At 52.5% G+C, this 25,670-nt stretch overlaps 1 protein-coding gene across 1 annotated transcript; it reads left to right on the top strand.

The window, feature by feature from the left end:
* Positions 1–652: 652 nt before the first annotated feature.
* LOC133214602 (importin subunit alpha-7-like) lies at positions 653–25,670 on the top strand. The gene is given in 12 exon segments (XM_061357633.1): positions 653–791; positions 2,449–2,630; positions 3,454–3,535; positions 22,043–22,137; positions 22,346–22,489; positions 22,706–22,794; positions 22,929–23,028; positions 24,012–24,033; positions 24,036–24,204; positions 24,689–24,910; positions 25,213–25,391; positions 25,606–25,670. Coding segments are annotated over 12 exon segments (1,488 nt in total).

A 25,670-nucleotide genomic window follows, 5' to 3' on the forward strand; every position in this document is an offset into this window, starting at 1 on the left:
CAGGAGCAGTGTCACCCTCCCTTCAAAGGGAAAGCCACTAAGCATCGCATTCCCTGGGGTGTTTGCATGCCCTATATTTTTGCCTTGTAATCCAAGGAGGGGCTGGATGCAGGACACCCCTCCAGCCCTCCTCCCTTCCCCCCCATAGCCATGGGGCTGGCACGGCTGGAACAGCTGATTACTTTAAGCATTCCTCTACTACTATGCAATTAGAGGTCGCTTGGGCTTGAAATCCTGGTTAAATCCGCATGTCCGCAGCCTGACTCACCTAACTACTGCTGCCTGGTGAATCCTGGATGCATTCCTTAAAGACTGGACATAATGTTAACATAGCACTTACCACCCTTTCCAAACATCACCAGTGTAACGAGTTCAGCCAGTTTCTGCTCCTGCTCCTCCTCCTTCCCTGCAGCCCTACACATTCCCTGCATGCTCTGGTGGAGCAGTGAGGGAGGAATCCCCCCTTCACAGAAGGGTTTGCTTAACCACAATGGAGCTCAAGAGGAATCAGTCTCTGAAACGGTGATCATCTGCCTGGGTGAGATGAGCAGCGCTGCCATCCTTGGAAGGCTAAGACCCAACTCTAATGGTGCCTGGTGCGAAGGCAGGAGGGGATGCAGCCCTTCCCTATGGTGACACCCACCTGCGAGGGATGTGGAGCACCAACGTCCTCTGCAGCATCGAGGTTGCTCCTACCACAAGCAGTTCAGGAGTGTTGAAACGCGCCCTCCCAAAGGCAGGAGCCTTTGAACCCATCTGGGGCTGGATGCTGCTCTTCCAGCTCATGCTCGGTAGGTGCCCGTGATGGAGAGCGCAGGGAGACCTGAGTAAGAGCATCCCTGCCCCCATCCCACGTCATGGGTGACCTAACCCTGGGAGGGGCCGGGTGCCCTCCACCTCTCATTAATGCCCAGGGAATTGAAGGTGGTCAGCATTGCTAATGGCAGTAATTGCCTGGTGGTTATTTAGTTGATGATTTGTTTGATCCAGGCGGGTTGCTTGACGCCCAACCTCAACCCATCTGCCCAAGGCCATCCCGGGCTGTGCAGGGGAGTGAGGAGAGTGCAGGGACCAGCACAAGCATAGGATGGAGCTCCCCATGGCCCATGACTGTGTGCTTGGGCCCAGATTCCTCCCCCCCACCATGTCCTGGGCTGCACCCCCACAGTGTGAGCAGGAGCTCAGGGAGGGGATCCTGCCCCTCTGCTGTGCTCTGGAGAGAGCCCTCCTGCAGCCCTGATCCAGCTCTGGGGCAGCAGCACAAGAGGCCAACAAGGAAGCTGGACAAGGGCCTGTAGGGACAGGCCAAGGGGAATGGCTTGAACCTGCCCGAGGGGAGACTGAGCTGAGCTCTTAGGCAGAAGCTCTTCCCTGTGAGGGTGCTGAGGCGCTGGCACAGGGTGCCCAGAGAAGCTGTGGCTGCCCCATCCCTGGCAGTGCTCAAGGCCAGGTTGGACACAGGGGCTTGGAGCAAGCTGCTCCAGTGGAAGGGGTCCCTGCCCGTGGCAGGGGCTGGAGCCGGATGAGGTTTAAGATCCTTTCCAACCCAAACGAGTCGGTGATTCTATGATTAATCTCTCTTTTCCCAGTAGCTCCCAGCTGGATGAACATGATTTATCCAGTGCCAAAACCAAGCCTCATCTCTGAGCCATCCACGCAACTTCTTATCACCAAGCACCTCTTTCTTTGCTGCTAGGGCTGGGAAGAATAAAAGAGATAGCCGGGGCTTTTGTGGGAGATCAGGGGGCTGCAGTGGGGGAAAACAGCTTCAAACCTGGCTCCACAAGTGCTCCTCGAGCTCTGTCCCACTATCCTGCCCCAGCAATAGGGATGGTGTATTCTTGACTGGACTAAAGGGAATGCATCCACCTCCTAGGGCATACTGCTCTTCCCCATGCAACAGCCTCAGCAGCTCCATGCAGCACAAGGTAAGTGCAAAAGCTGGTGGCCAGGAGCTGCCAGGATGGGCTGGAGGGTCCCTCTGCCCTGGGCAGTTGATGCTTCATAGCTGATAGCAAGGGTGCTGGTGTTTGTGGGCAGGCAAGGAGCTGCTCTGCTCCCTGGCACTGCAAAGGATCCAGGCTCCTTGGCCATCCTGTGGGTGGGAGGGAGCCAGGCTCGTCCCACTGGAGCTGTCACTTGCCTGAGCCTTGGAAAGCCAGGATCGCTGGCGTTATCCCATCACCGAGGAATTCAGGCTCGCATGAGCCCCGTGGCTGCCTGCTGCATCATTCCCTTTCCTCCTTGCTTCTAGAGCGGGTGCCCCCTGCTCCCTCAGCCCCTGCACAGGACCGGGGAGCCTGGCAGGCTGCTCTGTGGCCGCAGGCGCTGCACTGAGGCTGCGGCATCCCCGGGGCTGGGCTGGGTTTGGTTTGGTTTGGTTCTCTCTGCTCTCACTGCAGCTGCCTGCCTTTGCCTTTGGGGTAAAGATCAATTGTTTGCACAAAGCCTTCTCCTCGGGAGCTGCCAGCTCCTCCCTGCAGCCTTCCAAAGGGAGCGTGGACACTGATGAGCTCCTGCATTCCAGCCTGGGACATCCCTTGGTGAGCAATGAGCATTGGCTGTCCCAGGCTGTGGGCATGCCTGTAACGGGACTTGGGTCTGAATCCACCTTCACCAGCGTGGTCCAGGTGTGGCACAGCTGCCTATGAGGAAAACAGCGCTGAGGTCTCCTGGGAACCTCGATCCTCCTGCCTTATGGCAAGGGAAATGGAATCCTGCCTGATCTCAGCCAAGCGGCTGGGAGCTGGTCAAGCTCCATCACCCATGCACGGCTGGGCTGGGCCAGTGCTCCCAGGGCCATTCCCAGGGAGGACTTGGCTGTGGGATGAGGCAGCAGGAGAGACGGATGTGCTGGTTCCAGCCAGCATGGCTGGACACTCCCCAGGGTCTCCCCAGTGATCTGAGCCCGCAGCTGGGCTTCCCAGCACAGGCATGTGAATGCACTGGGCAGACCCATCAGGAAGGATGGAGAGGTGAGTTCAGGCAGGAGCACCTGTGTGAGAACTGGAGAATGATTTCAAGCTGCACTATTGATGGAGAGGGCATTGGGCACCCAGAGCTGCCCTGAGGCTGACTTCAGGTCACACGGGAGCTCAGGTGTTTGAAGCATTGGGGCTGGTTGTTCATGTCATAAAGGGGTGCAGAAGTTGCCATAGGCAGAGCTGAAGTGCCAGCATGAGGTTATGGGTGTTGGGAAGGGCTGGAGTGGCCCAGGGACCCTCCTGCTGCCACAGCCAGGGCAGGATGAGGGCCCCACAGTGGGGTGCTGCTGGCAGGGTGGGGGTGTCAGGGGAGCATCACGCTCCTGAACCGGACCGAGCAGTTCTGGGAGTCCCCACGCCGTGTGTCACATCAAGGGAAGACCTTTCAGTTGTGCCCTCGTAGGACATGGGCTGGAAAGAGGTGGTGATGAGGTGCTTTGTGACACCCGTCTGCCTGGCTCCTCCGCAGGCAGTGCCGCAGGGGCTGGAGCTGTGCGCAGGCAGCGTGTGCCTGTCCCCCACGTGGTGGTTGGCACCCGTACCCAGCCAGGGTAAGGACTGGGTGTCCGCATGCTGAATGCAGGCTGGGGGGGGTAATCCAGCCTTTCCCTTCCTGGGAGAGGGGAGGAGCGTTCCAGCTGCACACGCGTGTGAGTTGTGTCCTACCCCAGGAGCAAACGAGCCCACCCAAGGAGAGATGTGGGTCCCCAGCATCACCCCACTTGTCTGTCTGGCGTGTACATGTGCATGCTGGAGAGGGTGGGTCCTGCTGTCCCCAGTGCTGGTGACCCTGCCACCAGCATCAGCTCCATCCCACGAAGCACGGTAAGATGAGGTGAGCCTAGAAAATCCCCTTCTTATCTCTCTGAGGTCAAGCCCAGCAATGCAGCATCATCTGCACCACCACCACAGCACTGAAGCCACAGCAGGGATGGGTTATTTGCTATCAGAGGTGCTGTTTGTATTCATTCCAATGACCCCGTGGCTTGGGCAGGCCTGACTGGAGCACAGCAAGGCAGCAGGTAAGAAATTCCCCTCATGATGCCCTGCTGTTCAGGTCTTTCAAGATCACAGCCCCCTTTGTGTCCTGATGCTTTCTCGCAGTGTGGGCTTTTGTGTGCAGTCTGGGATATCACAGCTGTTTAGTGTTAAATGTGTGTGTGTGTATATACATATATATGTACACACATACATACATATATATATATATATAACTTTGGGGTTATCTCTCGGAGAGAGAGAGCAATGTTAAAATAACTTTGGGTTATAACGCAATTACAAGGCTAAATTGGGTTCCTAAAGAGCATCAGCTGCAGCGAGTGTGAATACCGTGCTTCGCCCAGGATCATCCAACCTTGTGTCAGGCAAAGCTAAGTGAGGCTGTTACCTTTTTACTTGTTTCATCCTGCTTTGACAAGCCAGGAGGAAAACAACGTGGCTGTTTCCCTGTGCATCGCAGGATCCATGGACACCGCAGACAGGAGGTTTTCTCCCCAGAGCCCTCGGCAGCTCTTCCTCAGTGGGAATACAGCTTCACGCTGGTGGAACTGTTGGCAGCAGGTAGGAATTTGTGTTAGAATCCTTGGCTGGAAGCACAGCAGGTGATGGGAGCTCAAAGGGTTGTGGCCCTGGAGCTTACCTTGAAGCTGTTTCCAGGCTTTGGGCTGGTCTGTGCTTCAGCAGCCATACCTCAAATGTTCATTTCCAGAAGTAGGAAGGACTGAAGAGCTTTCAGAAGGAAGGGAGGAGGGGAAAGCACAACTCCATGATGCATTTCAGAAGGGCTTCAAAAGGATGGACAGAGTGTTTTGGGGTTCTCACAGCAGCTTTGCCAGAAGCAAACAGCAGGAACCAGATTCAAAACCCTCGCTGGGAGTTATTCCATCTGCTGTGCTGGGCTGTAGATCAAAGCTCGGGTGAGCTGCAGGGCTGACAGAGAGAGAATGGGCTCTTGGGGTTTGTTTAATGTCCCCAGAGCTGGGAAGGGACATTCCTCCCTTTGTTCCTGGGTTAGGCATAGTGGCACGGAGCCCCAGCTGCGGGTGCACTGCCCCAGGCTTTCTGCTTGGGCTCTGCTCAGCTGGATTAAAGCTGGTTTGGTGCTCACAAGGCTTTGCAGTGGGGTTTAGGGCTATGCAACATGGCAACGGTCTGCTCTTGGGCGTTCTACAGAGAAGGGGCAGGAGGATGCTGTGCTCTGAGGTGGGAGTGGAGAGCACTGTGCCAAAGGAAGGATGGAGCAGGATTTGCTCCATGTGTCATAGAGCCCCAGTCCAGCACGGGCAGGAGGTGGTGGCTAGGCCAGGGGTTGGTAGAACCTAAATTCCTCCATCAGGGCCTCCCCTGTACATGGGTGCAGGAGGAGGGTGCTGGTGCCTCCCCCCACTGGTGGGTTTCAGTTTCAAGTTTTCCACTGGCAGCAGCAAGAAATGAAAGAGGAATGGCCACCACCAGGCTGGAGGTGCTGAGCCACAGGAGCCCCCCAGTCTGGCAGCTCCCTCATCCTTTCCCAGCAAAACCAGGCTGCCAAACCAAACCTGTCCACAGGGCAGGGCCGTGGAATCCCACTGGCATCACCATAAGTGATAATGCTTTCTGGCTGGGACACGCTGGAGGTGACGTACCTTGTCCCCATGTCCACCACTTGCTGTTTGGTCACCCGAGGAGCCACAGGTTACCCATCATGCTGAAGGGATGGATTATTGCTATCCCAGGATGGGTTACTCAGTGACCCGCACTGGGAGCAGGATCTTACGGGATGCGAAAGAGGCACCACCTCAGAGGCAGGGGGAGATGCCCATCCCAGGGAAGGCACCGTGGTGCTGCCAGCCCCCGTCCCTTCGCATCCCTCTGGTGCATGTTTTGCTTGGCAGCCCCCAGGCAGGAACGTTTCCCGCTGCCGAGCGAGTGGAGGCAGGAATTGCTGGAATAGCGACGGGCTGAGTAACAGCACTAACTTTATTCTCTGAAACAAAGGGCAGTGTCCCAGGCGCCCAGGGCTGCTCCAGCTCCCAGCACTGCGGAGGCCAGGGCCGGGGAGCATGGGCAGAGCGAGAACCACCACTGCTGCAGGGGCTCCTGCCCTGAGCTCCTGCCCAGCCATGCCCAGTTCCCACCACCTGCCCTCTGCCAGCCAAAAGTGAATTTCTAGGGGTTGAAAACCAGCAATGGCTGGGATTGGTCTCCAGGCAGCTTCCCAGTGCTCTTCCTTCTGCAGGTCTGTCTCCAGCCCTTCCCCTAGGGTTTCTGGGAGGTCCAAACCCAGCATGGACGCCCAGTACCCGTGAGCACCCTGCATGCCTCTCCTGTGCTCCTAGCACCCCAGGGTGCTGCTGACCTCATGTCTGCCTTCCCTGGATGATTTCCTGGCCATGGAGGTGGCCAAGGAGGGGATGAAGGAGGAAGAGTGTCCCCTCCCCAGAGCTCACAAGCTCCATGGGCTGTGGCAGCACCTCCCCATCCCACGCTGAGGAGGCTCCCACGTTCCTGCAGAGCATCCCTGGAGCTCAAGGCCAGCTCCAGGCTGACTGCTTCCCTTCGATAAGGAGCGTGGTTTGTATGTGAGCAGGATTCCGCCTTGCTGCCTGGTGTGAGCAGCTCTCCTGCCAGCGCTGGCCTTGGCTGCAGGGCTCGGGGCAAGGCAGCACTTCCCAAAGCAAATATTTGCCCAGTGCAGTACCAGATGGGAAAGAGGAGCACTTGTTTCCCTGGCACCAGGGGGAGGTTCCCAGGGACCTGCACTTGATCTGGGGGGGGTTCAGCCGTGCCTTGACCTGTCACTGTGCTGAGCTGCTCAGGTCCTGAACCTCTTCATGCTCTGCAGCTTTGCACAAAGAGGCTTTTACCACGTACTACAGCAAAGGGGCATCGCGCCCAGCTGGCCCTGGGAAACCTCACTTGGTGTTCAAGGTGGACCTGCGCTGCACCAGGACCCTGCTCCTGTGCCAAAGACACACGAAGTCTCCAAGGACCCAAAATCCTTCCTGAAATTGAGCACTATTTGGTGGTGGCAGCATCAAGCTGTTGAGATGGGCCTTTGCACACTGGATGCTGGATGCTCATCCTTGCTGGTGCCCCCAGGCCCTCACCCCTGTGCCTGGGGGTTCCCACTCACTCTTTAGGCTCTCCAGGGTTCACATTTTTAGGCTTTTCCCTGTGGCTGCACAGGGATAATGGGGAATGGTACTTGAAAGCATCATTTTCTATTGCTTATGAGGCAAGACTGTCCTGCAGCTGAGGCCCAAAAACCCCTCCTGCCCCTCACTGCCAGTGCAGTGCCATTGGCCCAATGCTGCTCCCTCCCCACAGCCATTTCCCACCCACTCCGTTTGTCTTGGAAACAACGTGGGAATTGGGGAATGAATCCGCACAAAAGGCAAAGGCTGAAGCACCAGCACTGGCCCCAGCCCCCCGGGGCACCCAGCAGCACGGGGCCCCCCTGGAGCACCCACAAGGGCCTTGGCAGAGGCTAGCTGACCCCAAGCATCAAGGGTCGGTGCTAATGGGGATTAGGAGCATGGAAAACCCCAGATTAATGGCCTGGCTGTTCCCAGCCAAGCCACCAGCACCCGCTGTGAGCTCTTCCTCCTTTTCCTCCTCTCCAGCAGGAAGGTGAAGGTGCCAGCCCTCCCTGTGCTCCTGCTGGTTTGAAATCTCTGCGTGCTTTAGTGCAACAAGTCTGTCTGCTCATGCACAGGGATCCTAAACCCGGGGGGGGGGAATTAGTGCCTCTCCAGGGGAAACCAACCTCCCCTGACAGCCGTGGTGGGGACACAACCTCCTGTCCCACCATGGTAGGGCAGCTCCGAGCTGTCTCCGGGCTGTCCCCATGGCGTGTTCCAGGCATGTTCTCCCCTCCCCGTGTCCTAGCAGGGCCCCACTGCATGCCCGTGGGAGCCAGGGCTTCCCCAGGGCTTCTCCATAACGGGAGCTGCTCCTGGTCCCTCTTCCCTCCTGCTCCTCTCCATAAGAGGCGAGGCGAGGCGAGGCGAGGCGGCCGGGAGCTCCGAGAGGAGCTGCACTTGGCTTCCCTCCACGCATTCCTTTCCTGCCTGTCACTGACTGATATAGACCCAGCGTCAGCCCGGCCTCACGTCAGCAGGGCTGGGGCCAGCAGCAGGCACTGGCCAGGGGCACCCTGGGCACGTCACTGGGTCTCAGGGGTGCCCGGGAGCTCCATGCAGGGCAGTGGCTGTTCCCATCTGAGGATGGGAGTCCTGGTGTCAGCAACCCCACAGCATGGGCTGTGCTCGCTGGTGCTGCAGGGCCACTACCCCTGCAGGCTGAGAGGGAAGAGAAAGATGACTGTAGATTGCTTTTCTTTCCCCTTCCTTCCTCCCTTCCCATTCTTGCTGCCTGCAGCTCAGCTCTGCCATCACACACCCAGGAGATGGATCCTTCCCCAGAGCCGAGCAGCAGCAGCTATGTGCTCCTGCGCTGGGACTGCCCAAATCCCCAAGCCCACCCTGTCTTTAGCCCTGCTGCTTGGACAAAACCCCTGCAAACAACAGAGGCCTGCAGAAGTCTGGGGCTTTTATTTCCTTAAATACCCCCTCCTGGACTCATGGCATCGTGGAAGCCTTAGCCCAGAGATGCCGAGGTCAGGGTGTTCCACAGACACAAACCAGCACAGCAAGAACAAGCACCACACACAGGAACCAGGACGTGCGACCATGTCCTGGAGCTGTTCCTGCTTCACAACCACTGGAAAGGGGAACCCAAACCCTCCATGCTGGGAAGCCTCTCCTTGCAGCCTCGCAAGCAGTAGTGGTGCTTCTGGCAGTTCATCTCTTTAAGCTCCCCTATGGGCTGTGATAAGGTTACAGGTCTCCCATCACGTTGGATTGCTGAGGACTAGCAGGGACAGGCAAACCAAATGTGCAGGGGAGGGGTTGTCTCCTTTCGTGTCTCTGCATCCCTGCTGCAGGATGGGGTGCTGGGTTTAATGTACATACATATTACATTTCATATGTCTATGTATATATACAGCTTGGGTTGCAGAGGGGCCTGTTCCCACCTCCTTCAGCCCAGCCAGTGTGAGATGGGACGGTGAGCAAGGCAAAACCACTCCCCTGCACCTTGCCCTTATGTGCACCTTATGTAGCTATTTTGGGGGCAGCCCCTCTCTCCATCACCCTTTCCTGGGTCGGAGTGGAGGGAAACCCTGGTGCTGTTGGGAAGGGGCTTGGGCAGGTGCTGGGAAGCTCGGGATCAGCTCTGCAGAGGAGCAGAAGGATAACTCCCCTCTGGTTCTCCGTGGCCCTTGGAGCAGCCGCCAGATCGGGCCCAAGCCGGTGACGTGAGGCATCTGTGAGCTTGGGAAGGAGCTGGCTATGCCACAGGTAGAGGCGTGCTTTCAGATTAGGGCAGCCAGGGCTGGAAATAGAGATGCTGCTCTGTGACTAGAGCCTCATGGGGTACTTCAGCCAAGGTTGGGACAGAAGCAAGAGGCAGGGCTATTTGAACACTGATAAATCACAGCTTGGACAGTCCTGGCTGTTGCCCAGTGACCTCCTCCAGCCTGGCCTTTCTGGAAGGAGAAAGGCCATGAGAAACCACAGCCCTAAGCCCACATGCAGCGGGGTTAATCACCCACTTTCACTTCAAGGATTCCCTTAAAAAAGGGTTCAAATGCCTGGAGAAAACCTTTCTTAACACCCAAACACTTGGAAAGCATGAGGAGGGCATGAGGAGGAGCAAGCCACTTTCTGCTGTCCCCACCCGCAAGCAACAAGGCTGTGGGGGGACACCAGAAGAGCACCACCAACATGGCCAAACACCCTTGCTCTGCCACCTAAAGCTCCCTCTGTGTGCTGCCTCTTGGGCAGTGCTCTGAGGCATCCCACAAACCAGCTCCCAAAGTGCAAACATCCGGCCACTGCTCCCACACACAAGGGACCAGGACAGAAAGCTGGTGCTGGGCATTGCCTATACACATGGTGCCCCCCATGGTGACCTGCACACGGTAGCTTGTGTTCCATGGGGCAGTTGTCCTCTTCTGTTGCCTCCAATGACGGGTTCTGAGGCCTCGCACACCTGAACATGGGGTGTTCCAGAATCAGCCATCCCTATGGTCCCCGTGGTCATTGCGATGCCCGAGTCCCCATGTGCAGGGATATTGGCTGTGCCCCATGGCCTCAAGCAGATCAGGGTCTTGCTCCATGGTAAGGAAGGGAATAAAGCTGGGATAAGGCAAGGCCAGGCCAGGAGGAGCCCCGTGGCCTCAGCATCTGTGCTGCAGCAGGTCCGTTCCTGGTTCAAGGCACGCAGAGAGGCAGCTCTGCCCGCATTTACCACTGACTTAATGGAGACTTGCTGGGAAAGAGAGAAATTCTGTTCAAAAGGGTCAGGGCTGAGGAAATGCTCCCTGCTTGGGGCAAGATGGGAATAAAGAACCCCATTAACCCCCAGTTTGTTGGATGTTGGCTATGGAGAAGCCTGAAGCGGCGCTGGTCACACCGGTGCTCCTGGGCAGCCCAGCTCCTCAACAGCCCAGTTCCAAACTGGTTGGGCTGGAAAGGAGGCTCCACTTGGGGCTGGCACAAGCAGGGGTAGGCAGGGCTCAGCACCTGCATTAGGCGTGTTCCATAGGATTGACCAGGCCTCTCGAGTTCTCGGTTGTCCCCATGGTCTCCCAAAGGCTCTCAAGGGGTGCCCCGTTAACCCCAGTTGCCACCAGAGGCTCTTGAGACATTCCCAGTTACTCCCAGTTGCCCCCAGCAGGGTTCTGGGTTGCCCTCAGTGGTTCCCAGCAGCCCCCCCCGGCTCTCAAGAGGCTCACACGGGGTTCCCGGTTACTCCCCGCTGCCCCAGAAACGTTCCCAGTCACTCCCAGCTACCCCGGGTGCTCCCAAGCTGTTCCCAGCTGCCCCACAAGGGCTCTGGGCTGTGCTCAGGGCTCCCGAGTTCCCCCACAAGGCCCCGGGATGTTCCGGGCGGGTCCGTTCCCACCGCCGTACTGCCCGGCAGCTCCGGCCCCGCCCCCCGCCCGGCCCCGCCCCCCGCCGCGTCCGGCCCCGCCCTCCGGGCTCTGCAGCGCCCCCCCCAGCCCCGCGCCGCGCCGTGCCCGCTCACCCTCCCTCTGCTAGCTCTACCGCCGCCGCAGCCAATCAGCGCGCGGCTCCCCCCGCGCGGGGCACGCCGGGAGCTGTAGTCCGGGCTCCGGCGTTGGAGCACGCTCAGCGCGCCGGGGAGGGGCCTGGCGGGGCCCCGAACCCGAGTCCCTGCGTGCGCAGGCGCGGAGGCTGAGGCTCGGCGCTGCCGTGGGCACGGGCGCGGACCGAGCCCTCTGGCAGCATTACTGCGCGCCCGGCGGCACCGAAGGCATGGGGGGGCCGAGCAAAGGCCGGGGGCTCTGCTCAGCTCCAGCAGAAGAGCAGGGAGCCCGGAGCCTCGGGGACCGACCCCTGGGTTTCAGCCTTGGGCACAGAGTCCGTGGGGAGCAGGGAGAGGGCACAGGAGGGGCATGGGGGGCACGGCTCCAAAGGCAGCAGCGGTGCTGTCACAGAAGGCACCCACACAAACTCTTCTGGTCAACCATTAAAGCAGAGTTAAACACGGAGCCCTTCTTGTGTGCCCCGTGGGGACAGGGACGCCCTGGCCCCCACTGTGGGCAGACAGAACTGGAGGAGCTTTAAGGTCCCTTCAACCCAAACACTGCCATGGTTCTGTGGTAATGACAGGACAGATGTCACTGGAGCCCCCCGAGGGGGATCAACAGGATGCCAGCAAAGTCTGCAGGTGCTGTGGGGTTCTGGAGAGTGCACATCCAAAATCAGTCTGTTGTAAGCCCTCTCTGCCAAGTGACCAGAGAACGGTTTCAGATGGAGCCTTCAATGAAGCCTTTGAACAAACTAAACAGGACATTGGTCCAGTGCGGACCAGGCAAGATGTGACAGATGTGCTCTGCATCACAGCCGGCAAGGATGGTCCTACCGGGAGCCACTGGCAGAAAGCTCCAGGGGAAACTCGAGGGCCTTGCTCTTCCCAGGCAAACAGAACACTGTTCCACTCAGCTCGGAATACTTTAGGGAAGTGATGTGCAAATTTCATCCCTGCACCCCTGAGCACCACAAATTCTCCCTTCCCCTGCATTTCAACAAGAAATGGAGCACAAGGTCAAGCTCATAACAAAAGGCAATTGGGACCTCTTCAGGTCTACAGGCAGGGATTTGTCTGCTGGGAAAGGGTTTTGAATGGCCTTTTATGACATCCTCAGCTCTGCCAGTAGTAAGGCACCGGGCCCATAAATTCGGAGTCAGGGGTACATTCCAGCCAGGGTACAGAATGCAGGAGCAGCAAAGTGAAACAGAATCCATGTCCTGGACAAGAGAGCCCCCTTTAGTACAGCTGGGGGCAATGGTCTGCAAAAGCTGCCAGTGACACACTAACCTGTCGTCGTGTTTGGCCACCCCTAGGAGAACCAAACTCAACAGCCTTCATTGCCATGAAATAGTAAGCAATTCAAAGTCATTCATGTTTTAATTCATGGGGTTTGCTTGCTTTTGGATGTTGCTAAGGGTACTGAGGATAGCTGCCCTCCGCTTATGACACTCTCCTGGACACTAGAAATCCGTTCATTTTCTTGCATCAAGTGCACACAGATGGTGAGAGCCATGGATAAGTGGAGGGGTTTCTTTTAAAGCCTGATGCTCTTCAGATAAAGCAGCACAATCTCCTCCCGTAGCAGTGTGCCTGCTCTCAAATACCCCTGCAGCCAGTCTGCCGTGTCTTTAAATGCACCCAGGAGCCTCAATACAGGTAACAGCTGCTCCTGCCTCTGAAGAGCTTTGACTGCAGTCCTCAGGCAAACCAGCTCCTGTCCCAGTGAACTCCCAAGAGAATCTGCAGCAACTGGGAACCGACAGAGTGCAGCGGATCTGAACAGCAGGGTGCCTTCATCTCACACCCTGGTGGTGAGGGGAATTCGTGTCGTCTAATCTCAGGCACTGTGCCATGTCTAGGTTAAAGCCAAGGCTTTCTGGGCAGTTGGTCACTTGTGTCTAAACTGCGTGAGCCCAAGCAGAGCACGCCTAAGTAAGAAGCAGCCTCCAGAGCACACAACAACCGGGTTCCTGCAGCACCGTCCATGCACACCCTCCAAACCTGATGTCATGCCCAAGAGGAAGGAGCCAGCAGCTCCTGCACGCAGAAGGCTCCTGCCTGCTTTGCCCCCAGCGCCTCTGCAGGCAGAGCTGAGCTCCAAGCACATGAACAAGCCCAGTGCCTCCTCCTCACCCATGCGCGCTCCTACAGCTGGGATGGCACCAGCACATCTCCTGACAGCTTCTCCTCCCTTCACAGCACGCACTCACGATGTGTTTCAAGCCAACACCAAAACAGCATTGCAAAGTCAAAGAACACGGACCTGGATGCACAGGGCAGCCACGGGAGATGCAGCCTCCCGAGGGAGGGCTCTCCTCTGCACTGGTTACTGCAGGGCTCTGGCTCCTTCAATAGCCCACGCTCACCGGGGGTCCCTGTCACAATGGGCAAATCCACAGCGACCACCATGGCTTTGTGATGGCGGCAGCATTGAGCCCATGGCCTGGTGCTGCAGGAGTCGCCGCGCCATTTTATTCCCCCAAACTGAATCTCCTGTGCAGGTCCCTTGACCTTACTCCGTTTTCTGGCAAAACAGCTTTCAGCAGGATTTGGATTATTTTCCTCCCTTTCTCAAAGACTTCTTCCACTGTATCACCCCACACAATAATGTCATCAATGTATTGCAGGTGTTCTGGAGCTTGCTCCTGTTCCAGTGCAGTCTGGATCAGTCCATGGCAGATGGTAGGGCTGTGTTTCCACCCCTGGGGCAGTTGGTTCCAAGTGTACTGAATGCCCCTGCAAGTAAAAGCAAACTGTGGCCTGCACTCTGCTGCCAAAGAAACTGAGAAAAATGCATTGGCAATATCAGCTGTGGCATGCCACTTGGCTGCCTTTGACTCCAGTTCATACTGAAGTTCTAGTATGTCCGGTACGGCAGCACTCAATGGTGGTGTGACTTCATTCAGGCCACAATACTCTACTGTTAGTCTCCACTCTCTGTTAGGTTTTCGTGCTGGCCATATGGGGCTATTAAAGGGTGAGTGGGTCCGGCTGAGCACTCCTGGCCTCTCCAATCAATGGATCAGCTCATGGATGGGAATCAGGGAGTCCCTGTCCTGCACATAGCTGGAGGCAGGGCCCCTCTAGTCCTGCTCCACTTCCTTCTTGTAAAATGCTCTGCTTCCTTTTTTGCAAAAACAGACCAGGATTCATTCCCATCGCATCATGTGTGAGGTCACCCTCCCACTCTGTCTGGAAAGCTGCCACTTCAGGTGCTGCTGCCATCCTGGTTGTAGGAGCAGGAGATAGTTGAGGAGGAGGCTCTGGCAGGTTCTGCGGTGACCACAGAAGTCCTGTCACCAGGGTTCACCCCCTTTCTCCCTGTCCCCTTACAAGAGGTGGTAGTCTTCCCATTTGGGAAAGAGTCCACCCAACTGGCTGGCAAGGCATGGCACTGGCAGGGTTTGGCAGTAATGCCATGGCAGCTCCCCAGGGGCTCCCCACCCAGCATCTGAAGCATCTCCAGCTGACCTTGCAGGAGCTCCAGAAGGGCTGGAGGCAGTTGATAAGTAAGACTGAAGCTTTCTGTAAGCAACGTGGCTGAGGAGTGCCTGAAGCTGGAAAGAGGAGGGGAAGGAGACAGCACTGCAAACCTTCACAGGGCACTTCCTCCACCTGCCCTCAGCAGTTGGGTGGAAGCAGATATTGGTGGCCAGCAGAGTTCTGGAGGAGAGGAAGTTGGTCTTGGGGTTGATTTGCGCTCTGATGTTGTGTATCGTGATTGCTCCTGTCCTGAGAAAGGCATGGACGTTAAGCAAGTGACTGTAAATGGGAGAAAGGAAGAGTCTGGAGAGAGGCAAGAAGGAGTTGACATGGGCAGAGCAGTGGATTAGAGCTGGATGCAGCTGGGGAGTTGATATCCCTCTGTCCTCTGGTTTCTGCTTGGCCCTGCTTGCCTTTTCCCTGTGCCAAATAGTAGAGTGTCACTTCCCTGACTGGGAGGCACCTTTACAGTCACCAAGAAGGGCTGCGTGAGGCAGGTGGGAACCAGCAAAATAGGTAGGTCAGGTACTGAGCCCTGGCAGTACCTGGTGGGACAACCTGGCCTGTACATGATGTGCAGCCCTGCTCTCTGCAAGGTCTGGTACCGTTGTTATAGCATCAAGGCCACAGTTCACTTGGGAGTCCTCTTGGCTTTTTGCTGTGTGTACGTGGTGAGCTCAGTGAGGAGAAGTGATAGCAGAATAGACTCCACAACTTGGTTAAAGTTGTAAAGTAGGTATGCTTTATTCAGCTGAAGACGCACGGGGGATTGGTCCTCCAAAAGGCATGCGTGCCTCAGTGCCGTTTTCCTTTTACATTTATCCTGTAAAGTCATACATAGGTATTAGGTCGCACAATACGCCGATACATATTCATATTCTATCCCCGCTCCGTATTATAATGAGCTAAAAGGCGCTCCACGCATGCGCAGTGCCTCCTGCTGGTCTTGGGCAGGGGTCTTCAGATGAAGTAAGTAGTCTTCCTCTTGTGGGTAGGGGTCTTCAAGATGAAGTAAACGAGTCTTCCTCAGGCTTGAACTTTTTACCTCTGGTCCTCTCGCATGCTCTTTAGGAGCTGGATGGGTCTGGTCTATGTCCAACTGGTTTAATGAGCTATTCCCTTTGTTAGGAAGCTTTATCTTAGTACTGCCTGATAAGGCATCTGCTGAGCTTGTCAAGCCAGCTATGACTTAAGCAGTACTCCTTGTACAACCCCCCCTATTCTCCTCATTAGGAGGCTCTGTCCTGGTACTGCCTGATAAGACATCTGCTGAGCTCGTTAAACCAGCTATGACTTAAGCAGTACCCCCCTGTACATTTTGTCTAACCCCCTTGTACAACCCCCCTGTACACAATAGGCCACATCAGTTTCAATTCCCCCCTTTTCTATAACATAAGTAAATTCTTTTACTTAAGAGATACCCAGGTGCCTTCAATGGATTTGCGAAACATATTCGATACACATTGGATTAAGCATGGAATTGTCATTAAGACTAAAAGAACTACAGCCAGAATCCAAATCCCTTGTTTGATTACCTCCTTAGTCCACCCTGTAATCCCAAATCCATTCAACCAATCATCCAACCCTCCATCAACTTGCAATTTCTTCATGTTTTCCTGTAGCTCTTGTAATTTGGCATAGATAGATTTTGAATGGTCTGTTAAGTTCATACAACACATACCTTCAAAATCTTCGCATCCATGACCATGGGCTAGTAAGAGAAAGTCTATAGCTGCCCTATTTTGTAAGGAGGCGTGTCGTACACTATCTACATCTGTAGCAGCTGTTGTGCTGTCCAACATGCGAGGCGGTGAATATCTGCCAATGCTTTTCCAACTGCTACATTTGGTAAAAGCAGTGCAGCAAAGAATCGCTTTGTATGGCCCCAAATCTTTAATGTGGGGTCACATTTAGGGCCTAATTGGTGAACAGATCTTTTATTCCTATGAAGGTCTTCTCGTAGGGCTTTGATTATATGTTTTTTGGAAGCTGCAAACAAGGACAATTTTCCTAAATAGCATGGTCCCCCATGCGGCTTAGAGGGTATTCCTGGCCATGCACGGTCTCCGCATATCAAGAAGTAACCTGGGGGTAGTGCCTTAGGGGTGATAACATCATATGGGAGTGAAGGAGAAGACCCAAGACAATATGAGGTAACATTATGATACCAATCTTTCCTACTAGTCACTTTAGTTTCTGGAGTTTCATCTGACCAAGAATTGAATGTTATACAGCTCTGATTACTTTGGTCAGACCCCAGAAGTCGGAGTTCCTGAATTGGGATGGTTGAACGATTTAGTCCTTTTATAATTCCTCTTGTCTGAACAGATGCAGCTGTCCAATCGCCTGAAGTTCTCTTAACTACTCTGGTTACTATTGTAAGGTTCAAGACTGAATCATTCTTCACCCATCCATACTTAGATAAGGAACTCCGATTACACACGTTTGGAATGGGTTTCCTACTTGTGTGAGTGATAAACAAAAATCAGTAACACCAGTTCTATTTGCCCAAGTAAGCTAAACATTTGTCTCTGTTCCTAATAGTGGTAACATTTTGTCAAGACTTTGTGTGACCCCTAGAATCACAGTTAATCCTGTAATTATTTTCATCATTCTTCGACCTCTCGCTGGTTATAATTGCAAACAAGAGAAAAGTATTAAAGCTTTAAACAAGAAGGTTAAAAATATCATCAATACAGTCTTATCAATTTGCAGTGTTACTTGTTACGAATTAGCTTTAGTTTCAGTTCATTTTCAGTTTGGATCGCTCTCCAGGGTGTCTTCGGGGCTTTCTTAACTCGAGTATGATGAATCCAGGTGTTCTGTTCCTTAATCTTGATAGCTGTGAATGTAGTTAACAACACCTGGAATGGCCCTTTCCACCTTGGCTCGAGATCATCATCTCCTGTAGGTTTGAAAGACTTTACATACACATAATCTCCAGGCTGTATATTGTGTACCGAGCTGTCCAACCCTCTGCTTCGAGTTCCAGCCACATGTTTTTCAATTCTAGTAAGCTGCTTTCCTAACTCTATTATATAGGTGTTCATGGTTTCTTCTCCCGCTTGGGGAGACATTCCCTGTTGAACCCCATATGGCCTTCCATATAAAATTTCGAAAGGACTCAGTCCTTCTCGTGCTCTTGGTTTAGTTCGAATTCTCAACAAGGCCAATGGAAGGGACTGGGGCCAAGGTAGCCTGGCCTCCTGGCCCAATTTCACAATTTGTTGTTTGATTAAATGATTTATCTTTTCTACTTGTCCACTTGATTGTGGATGATAAGGGATATGAAGTTGCCAATCAATTTCAAGATATTTGCTTACTTGCTGTACCACATTTGAAATAAAATGTGGCCCTCTGTCTGAAGATATTATGGCTGGAACTCCAAAGCGTGGTATTATCTCCTGTAACAATATTTTGGTCACTTCTCGTGCCTTTGCACTCCTAGTTGGAAAGGCTTCTGGCCAACCTGAAAAGGTGTCTGTTAATACTAACAAGTATCTGTACCCCCCTTTTCTCGGCAGTTCCGTGAAATCGATCTGCCATTGCTGTCCTGGTCCATTACCCTTTCCAGTTTGACCCATTTTGAGCTTGGGTATAATTTTGGGATTTGTCCTAAGGCAAAGATCACACTGGCTAGTTACCTGTTGAATGGTGGCATATAACTTTCTAGCCCTAATCTTGCCTATTAAATGTTTATGTAAGGTCTCGGCTCCCCAGTGTGTTTTCTGATGTTCATTCTTTACTAAAGACCATAACATTGATAAGGGAACAATTACCCTTCCTTGTGGTGTGCTGGCCCACCCTTCTTCACTGAATATTCCATTTGGATCTGCAATCAATTTTTGATCTTCCTTATTATAATTTGGCTTACCTTCTAAGGAAACTTTCCCATCAGGGATCAATGCTCCTTCAGTTGGTACCTCACCTTCTGCTGCTTCTTTTGCCTCTCTGTCCGCCAGCTCATTTCCTTCTTCTAATTCAGAGCTCACCTTCTGGTGTGCCTTGATGTGCATAATTGCCACCTTCTCAGGCAATTGGACTGCTTTCAATAGTCTCAATACTTCCTGTGCATGTTTGATGTTTTTCCCTTGTGAATTTAACAGTCCTCTCTCCTTCCAAATAGCACCATGCACATGTACAACTCCGAATGCATATTTGGAGTCTGTGTAGATGTTTACAGTTCAATTCCAGGGCTCTGGTCAGAGCAATCAATTCCGCTTCCTGTGCAGAAGTGTTTATAGGCAAAGGTCCAGATTCTGTTACCTCTCTGCAGGTGGTAACTGCATATCCAGCATATCGTTTTCTGCTGATGACATAACTGCTCCCGTGAACCAGGTTTCTGTGTTATCCAAAGGGGTATCCCTCAAATCTGGGCGACTAGAATATGCAGCCTCAATGGTTTCCAGGCAATCATGGTGTACAGGTTCTCCTTCATTACCACTGAGGAAAGAGGCTGGATTGATAATGTTAGTTACCACAATCTCAACATCATCCTGCTCTATCATGATGGATTGATACTTCAGAAATCTCTGAGGAGAAAGTCAGTGTCCACCTTTTACTTCCAGTACGGCAGACATTGTATGAGATATCCCTGGAGGCCCAAGAAATTTAAGAGGCTTACCGTCCAAGCCACACAAGTTTCTTCTGTCCGGGTGGCAATTAGGATGTCGTCCACATACTTTTCCTTCCTCTGGTGGGGCTTCCCAAGATTCCAAGTCTTTGGCAAGTTGTTCTTCAAACAAAGTGGGACTGTTCTTAAATCCCTGAGGCAGCACCGTCCATGTGAGCTGAGTTTTGCGTCCACTTTTGGGGTTTTCCCATTCAAATGCAAAAATTTTCTGACTGGCTTCATGGAGAGGGAGGCAAAAGAAGGCATCTTTTAGATCTAAAACAGTAAACCAAGTTAGTTCTGGAATTAAGCAAGTCAGTAAAGTGTATGGATTTGCTACCACTGGGTAAAGATCTTCAGTGATCTTGTTGACAGCTCTCAAGTCCTGTACCACCCGATATGATCCATCAGGCTTACAGACTGGTAAGATAGGAGTATTAAAATCAGATTGACATTCTTTTAATAATCCTAACTGTAAAAAGTTTTCAACTGTTGGACAAATTCCCTCCCTATCTTCTTTTCTTAGAGGGTATTGTTTAATCCTGACTGGTTGTTTTCCCTCCTTGAGCTTAATCTGTATCAGGGGTGCATTTCTGGCTTTCCCGGCTATGTTTGTAGCCCATACTCCCGGGAATACTTGATCAAATATATCTTCCCTAACCTTCTCTTCTGTCTGGTGTGTGATCAGTTCTAAGCTTAACATTTCTATGTATTGTTGATCCTTTACTTTCAAGGTGATCTCGCCTTCTTTGAAGGTAATAGTGACCCCAGTTGTTCCAACAAATCTCTCCCCAGGAGAGCCTTTGGGGCATTAGGCATATATAAAAATTTATGAATGTCCCATTGCTTTCCCAATTGATATTTCAGTGGCTTACAAAAATATGCCTTTTCACTTTGGCCAGTTGCCCCTTTTACAGTAACATAGTCTCCCCCTACAGGTATCAATGCCTTATTCGAAGCCGAATATGTTGCCCTGGTGTCTACTAAAAATTCCACTTTATTTCCTCTAGTCCATAGTTTTAATGTAACCAGTGGATCCGCTAGGGAGGATTCCCTAGGTCCCTTGTCAGCCTAGTTCCAATTCAGCCACCGGAGCCACCCCATGGCACTCTCTCCCCACAGGGCAGTCTCACTTCCAACGTTCAAAACTCCCCACAGCACACACACACCGATCTGGTCCCATAGGAGAAGAATCCACTTCCCCCACCTTTGCCCGACATTCCTCCTCCATCAGTTTCAAAGCACTTCTGTCCACATTTATTCAACAACCCCTCAGTCCCGTCTGTCAACATGTCTGTTCCCACTTGTTTACCTGCCCCAGCACCCATCCCGTGCTCAAACACAGGAGCTGCGCGAGCTCCCCTCCTTTCCACTTGGTTTCCTTTTTTTTTCCTCACAGTTGCTCCCCCTGCTCTGCAGAGGTTTCAGATGCCTGCCGCTGCAGCAGCACTTCCAGTTTAACCCTTTCTTAACTCTGAATGTGAATGTGCTGCTTGTCGCAGGTGACAGCAATCTCCTCCTCCTTATCAATATCTGATAGGACAGATACAGAGGGTGCTCCTCTCAGAGGTATGTGATACATCATTTTCCTATTTATAACTTTCAATCATCATTCCCCAATATCCCAGGCCGAACAACATCTCTCCAGCTTAGCTTCCAGTTTTTCCTTGTCCTTTTCCAGAGCCAGAATTAGGGATCTGGCAGAGCTATATTAATTTCACATTCTGCCTGCCACTCCGGGTGATCTCCCACAGTGAAAAACATATCTGTATACAGCACTTAATCCCATTTTCCTGGCAACCTCAAAACCAACATTCATTGTAACAATGTATTATAATTCAGAGTTCCATTTTTAGGCCATTTCTCCTGATCTTCCAAAGCATATAAAGGCCACCATTGGTTCCAATATTTTATCAATGTTTTCTTGTTTACCGAGCCCCCAGAAGACCCTCCCAGTTCTTTCCAGTGTGCCAAAATGTAACCCAATGGGCTTTTCTTCAGAATTCCCTTGTTTTGACCGGCTCCCATTTCAAACAATCTTTTACAAATCTCTGCAGCTTCTCTTTCCCAGTGCTCTGCAAATGCACTTGAAAAATATGAGAGCACCTACACACGAATTTTATGACATTCTCAGGGGGTTCAGTAAAATGATACCTTTGGGCTCTGCAGATCAACTCCCCTGTTGTTAGATCACAGTTTCGGTTCCATCAAAATTTACACTGTCCTAGTGTCCAGGGCAGGTTCCCTATTCAAAAGTTATTATGCACCCATATGTGAGGCTACAAGCCTCTGGTACCGAGTGTAAAGTTCAGGTCTCAAGAGTAGGATTATAGACATTAGAGGCTATACTTCTGTTATACAGCCACTGGGGCGCAGAGGGAACTCTTCTTAACGCACACCCCCAACAGCAACAGTTTACTCTTGTCTACTGCTCCCCCACCGCTTAAGCACTGTAATCTTTAACACTAACCACAGACATATTCGCACACAAACATTTAGACACAACACAGAAGACACTTTGTCCGTCCCCGCCCGCTCTCCTCGCGGAGGACACGGAACTGCGGATCGGGACTCCGCACTCGCTTCGTAGCTACGCTACGTCTCAGTCACACAAACACAAACCACTTGCACTCGGGATCCCCCACACTTACACCAGTTTACTCACCAGTTTACTCACCTGGAGCCTGGGGGGAAGAAAGCTGGAATTTGGTACATTGTAATGATTTCTGGTTGTATGAATTACACAGAAAGTGATTGTGGAGAGTTGTCCTGCTGGGTTTGGTACAGGTTGGGATCATTCAGTGACAGCTCATCCCCTGGTAGACCTGTGTGCTCTTTTGACACTGTTCTGCTGTTCCAGAGCCGAATCGTCCAATAGATGAAGTGATAAACACTCAAGGAGTGGTGGACAGATTTGTGGGATTCCTGAAGAGGAGTGAGAACTGCACGCTACAGGTAAAGGAGATGCTGCTGGGGAATCATCGTGGCAGGGAGCTGTGGAACCTTCACAGCTCAGCAACCCGAACCCACAGGGGCTATCAGGGAAGAGTGGTGTCTTGAACCTGAAAGGTGCAGGCTCTGTGATGGATGGGAGAAGGCAAAGGGAGCCTGTAATGCTTAGGCAAGAAATGAAATAAATGGCTCTGAATTGAATTCTTGGAAGAATGCTGGCAAAAATACCATAGTTGAGCCATATGAGAATATTGCATCAGGAACTTCCCAACAAACAAAAATAGTAATTGAAGCTGGGGCAGTTCCTATATTCATAGAGCTGCTAAACTCTGACTTTGAGGATGTTCAAGAACAGGTAAGGTTCACTTCTTACTTTGGGGTTAGGGAGAGAACCACAGTGGGGTTGCCTGTGATGAAAATGTGGTGTTAAAGCTGCGTGGCCAGTGTCTAAGAACTGGCTTCAGTTCCAGCTTGCCTGGAATTACAGGGAAATGCTTTCGTAGCACACTGCCCTCTTCTTGCTCTGTTCAGAAACTGTGTGAATCCTAAAACTGTTGCTGTTTCCTTTCAGGCTGTCTGGGCATTGGGGAACATTGCTGGAGACAGCTCTCTGTGTAGAGATTATGTCCTTAACTGCGCTATTCTTCCTCCCTTATTAATGTGAGTAGCCATGAATACTTGCCAATCCAGTTGCTGATGGTTCGACTTCCTTAAAATCACACTGGTTCTTTTCCTCTTGATTCCCTTGCTGGCTTCCACATGAAGGATGATAATTCCTGTACTTGTCTCTTTAGGCTCCTTACGAAGTCCACCAGGTTGACAATGAGACGAAATGCTGTCTGGGCCTTGTCAAACTTGTGCAGAGGAAAGAGTCCACCACCTGAATTTGATAAGGTGAGAGGAAATGCTTTGTTGGCAGAGAGGGGATGGGGAGACACCCAGGGTCCATGGTTGTCTCAATTCTTTTTGACTGCTGGACTTCTCTAAGTCACTCTGGGAGGGATGAGGGTGAGGTTCTCCCTGCTGAGACTCATCCTGCTGCTCAGCAGGTGCTTATGTACCCATTCATTTTCTGCCCAGCTCCGGTGGCAGCCCATCAGCTGGAGCCCTCGAGGAAGGGGCAGGCACGGGTTTCCCTGTGAGGCAGCCTATGCTGTGGGCTTCCCTAAACCTTTTTAATCCACACTGGAATGTTGAGACTTCACTCAAATTGTGACTGAAAACTTGATTCTGAGACCTTTAAATGCTACAAAACAGGACTCCTGGGGCGGTGGGAGCTTTCCCCCTTTCCTGGTGTGCTGCTGGCACTAACAAAAGGGTCTGCTGGCTTTTCAGCTGTCTCATCCTTCTTTGGTAGAAGAAAACCATTCAGATCAATGTTTTCACCCTCAAAGCCTGAGAGCTGACACTCTGTTCAGATTCCATCTCTCACCTTGGGATGAAATCTCAATGGAGTGTCATATAAAATCACTTAGAAATGATCAAAGTACTCAGAGGTGGAGCTGTTGGTGGTTGCTGCTCTGAATACAGAGCTATTTGGGGTTATCAGGAATAAGAACTTGAGCAGTGCTCTTCCACAAGATGTGTAAGGAGCTTCCAAATGGTAGCCTGCACGGTAGCGCTTATCCCAGGAGTCCAGACTTGGTCCTAGAGGAAGGGATGTAATTTCACTTTAGCAATAACACTGCTGAAGTAACTTCAGACCCTGATGATAAGCTGTGTGAACTAACAAGGAAGCTGCTGACTCTAGGAGAGGAAACAGTGGACATCCAAGCCTTGTTATCTTGCTGGTCAGCACAAGCACGTGGTGCTTTGCATGCAAACGTGGTGGTCCTGGCCACAGTGTGACTAACCTGGGGTGGTGGCTGTTGTTGTAGGTGTCTCCCTGCCTGCCAGTGTTGTCCGGTTGTTGTTCAACAGTGACTCTGACCTGCTGGCAGATGCCTGCTGGGCTCTTTCCTACCTATCAGATGGTCCCAATGAGAAAATCCAAGCAGTTATTGACTCGGGAGTGTGTCGGCAACTGGTGGAGCTCTTAATGTGTGTATCTTGTCTTGCTGCTTCAGCCCAGTGAGAATGGGAAGCGTGTGCCTGAACCTCAGTTCATGTCAAAGCCCATCAGAGCACCCTTCACACTTCTTGTGTGCTTAGGATCCAGGTAGTGGGTGCTGTAGCTGACTTCAGAGCAGTGATGACATAGGAGGGTCTGAAGCAGGTTGAGAGCTGTAGTCTCCTGTCTTTGCTTTCTGCCAACAGAGCTAAGAAAAGCTTTTAATGGTTCCAACAAAGACTGGCCTGAAATGAGTGCCACAGGTTGGATCATTGGAGCAGGAGCAGATTCAGCCCCTGCATCTCCCTGCTCTGTTAGAGGTACCCCTCTGAAAAGCTGGATCTTGTTGAGTTGTAATTTATCCTTTTCATGCCCTACATAAAGGCAGATGAGTGATGGGAGCGCTGCTACAATACTGCTGCAGTAATAGGGGTTGTCTGCTGTGGGCTGGTTGTGGGACCGACTGTCTTGTGGTAATAGGATTTGGCTGAGGAATTGCTGAAGAGCACAGCTTGGAAAGCTCTTTTGCATTGACAAATGGAGGTGGAGGTTTCTCTCACGTTGCCAACTCAAGCCCTTCTCGCTGCTCTCTCCCCAGGCAGTCATAGGTGCAAACATCTTCCCAGTCCTGATAGAGATCTTGCAGAAAGCAGAATTCCGCACGAGGAAGGAGGCAGCGTGGGCTATCACCAGCGCGACGTCAGGAGGAACCCCTGAGCAGATCAGGTATTCCCTGTGGCTCCTCCTGGGGGACAGCTGTCAGTGTATGGAAGCTTTATCTTTGTGGGACCGGTGAGACAAGGCCAAGGGGGTGATGTGGAGAACCTCTGGGAGGGTACCTGGGGCAGAGCTGGATCTGGATCCTGCCCTGAGCTGGGAATTGCAGCTTCCTTCTGCATCAGGAGAAGCAAATCCAGTCTGCTTCCCCCTCCCTCTCCAGAGAGCTCAGAGCAGGCTAAATGTCCAAACCCAATGACAGATTGAATTCCACATCCTGAGCAGTGTGTGTTCCCGTGCTCTCTCTTCAGATACTTGGTAAACTTGGGTTGTATCAAGCCTCTTTGTGACCTGCTGACTGTCATGGACTCCAAGATTGTGCAGGTGGCCTTGAACGGACTGGAGAACATCCTGAGGCTTGGAGAGCAGGAAGCCAACCAGAGTGGGACAGGCATCAACCCGTACTGCAGTCTGATTGAGGAGGCCTGGTGTAGGTTGTGGCCTTGGTGCTGTTGGCTTTGAACAACACAAGGTGTCTGTTAGTTCTGTTGTTGCTTTTCTGCTGTGCTAAAGGATTTAGTATACCCCAAACTAGCCAAGATTTGTTCCAGTGGTGTCTTCAGACTCTTAGGGTTTGGGCATAGGACAAAATAGTTGGAAGTAAAAACTATCCTACTTCTGGTCTATGCTTCCTAGCCCTGCAGCCGAGCTGGTAACTGTGGCTTGTAGCAGAATTAATCGGAAACGAGCTGAGCTGAGTAAAAAGTGA

This window comes from Neopsephotus bourkii, unplaced genomic scaffold (assembly GCF_033783945.1).
Source record: "Neopsephotus bourkii isolate Nb327-2 ecotype Australia unplaced genomic scaffold, CSIRO-AGI_Nbou_v1 NB_909, whole genome shotgun sequence".
Lineage (NCBI taxonomy): Eukaryota > Metazoa > Chordata > Aves > Psittaciformes > Psittacidae > Neopsephotus > Neopsephotus bourkii.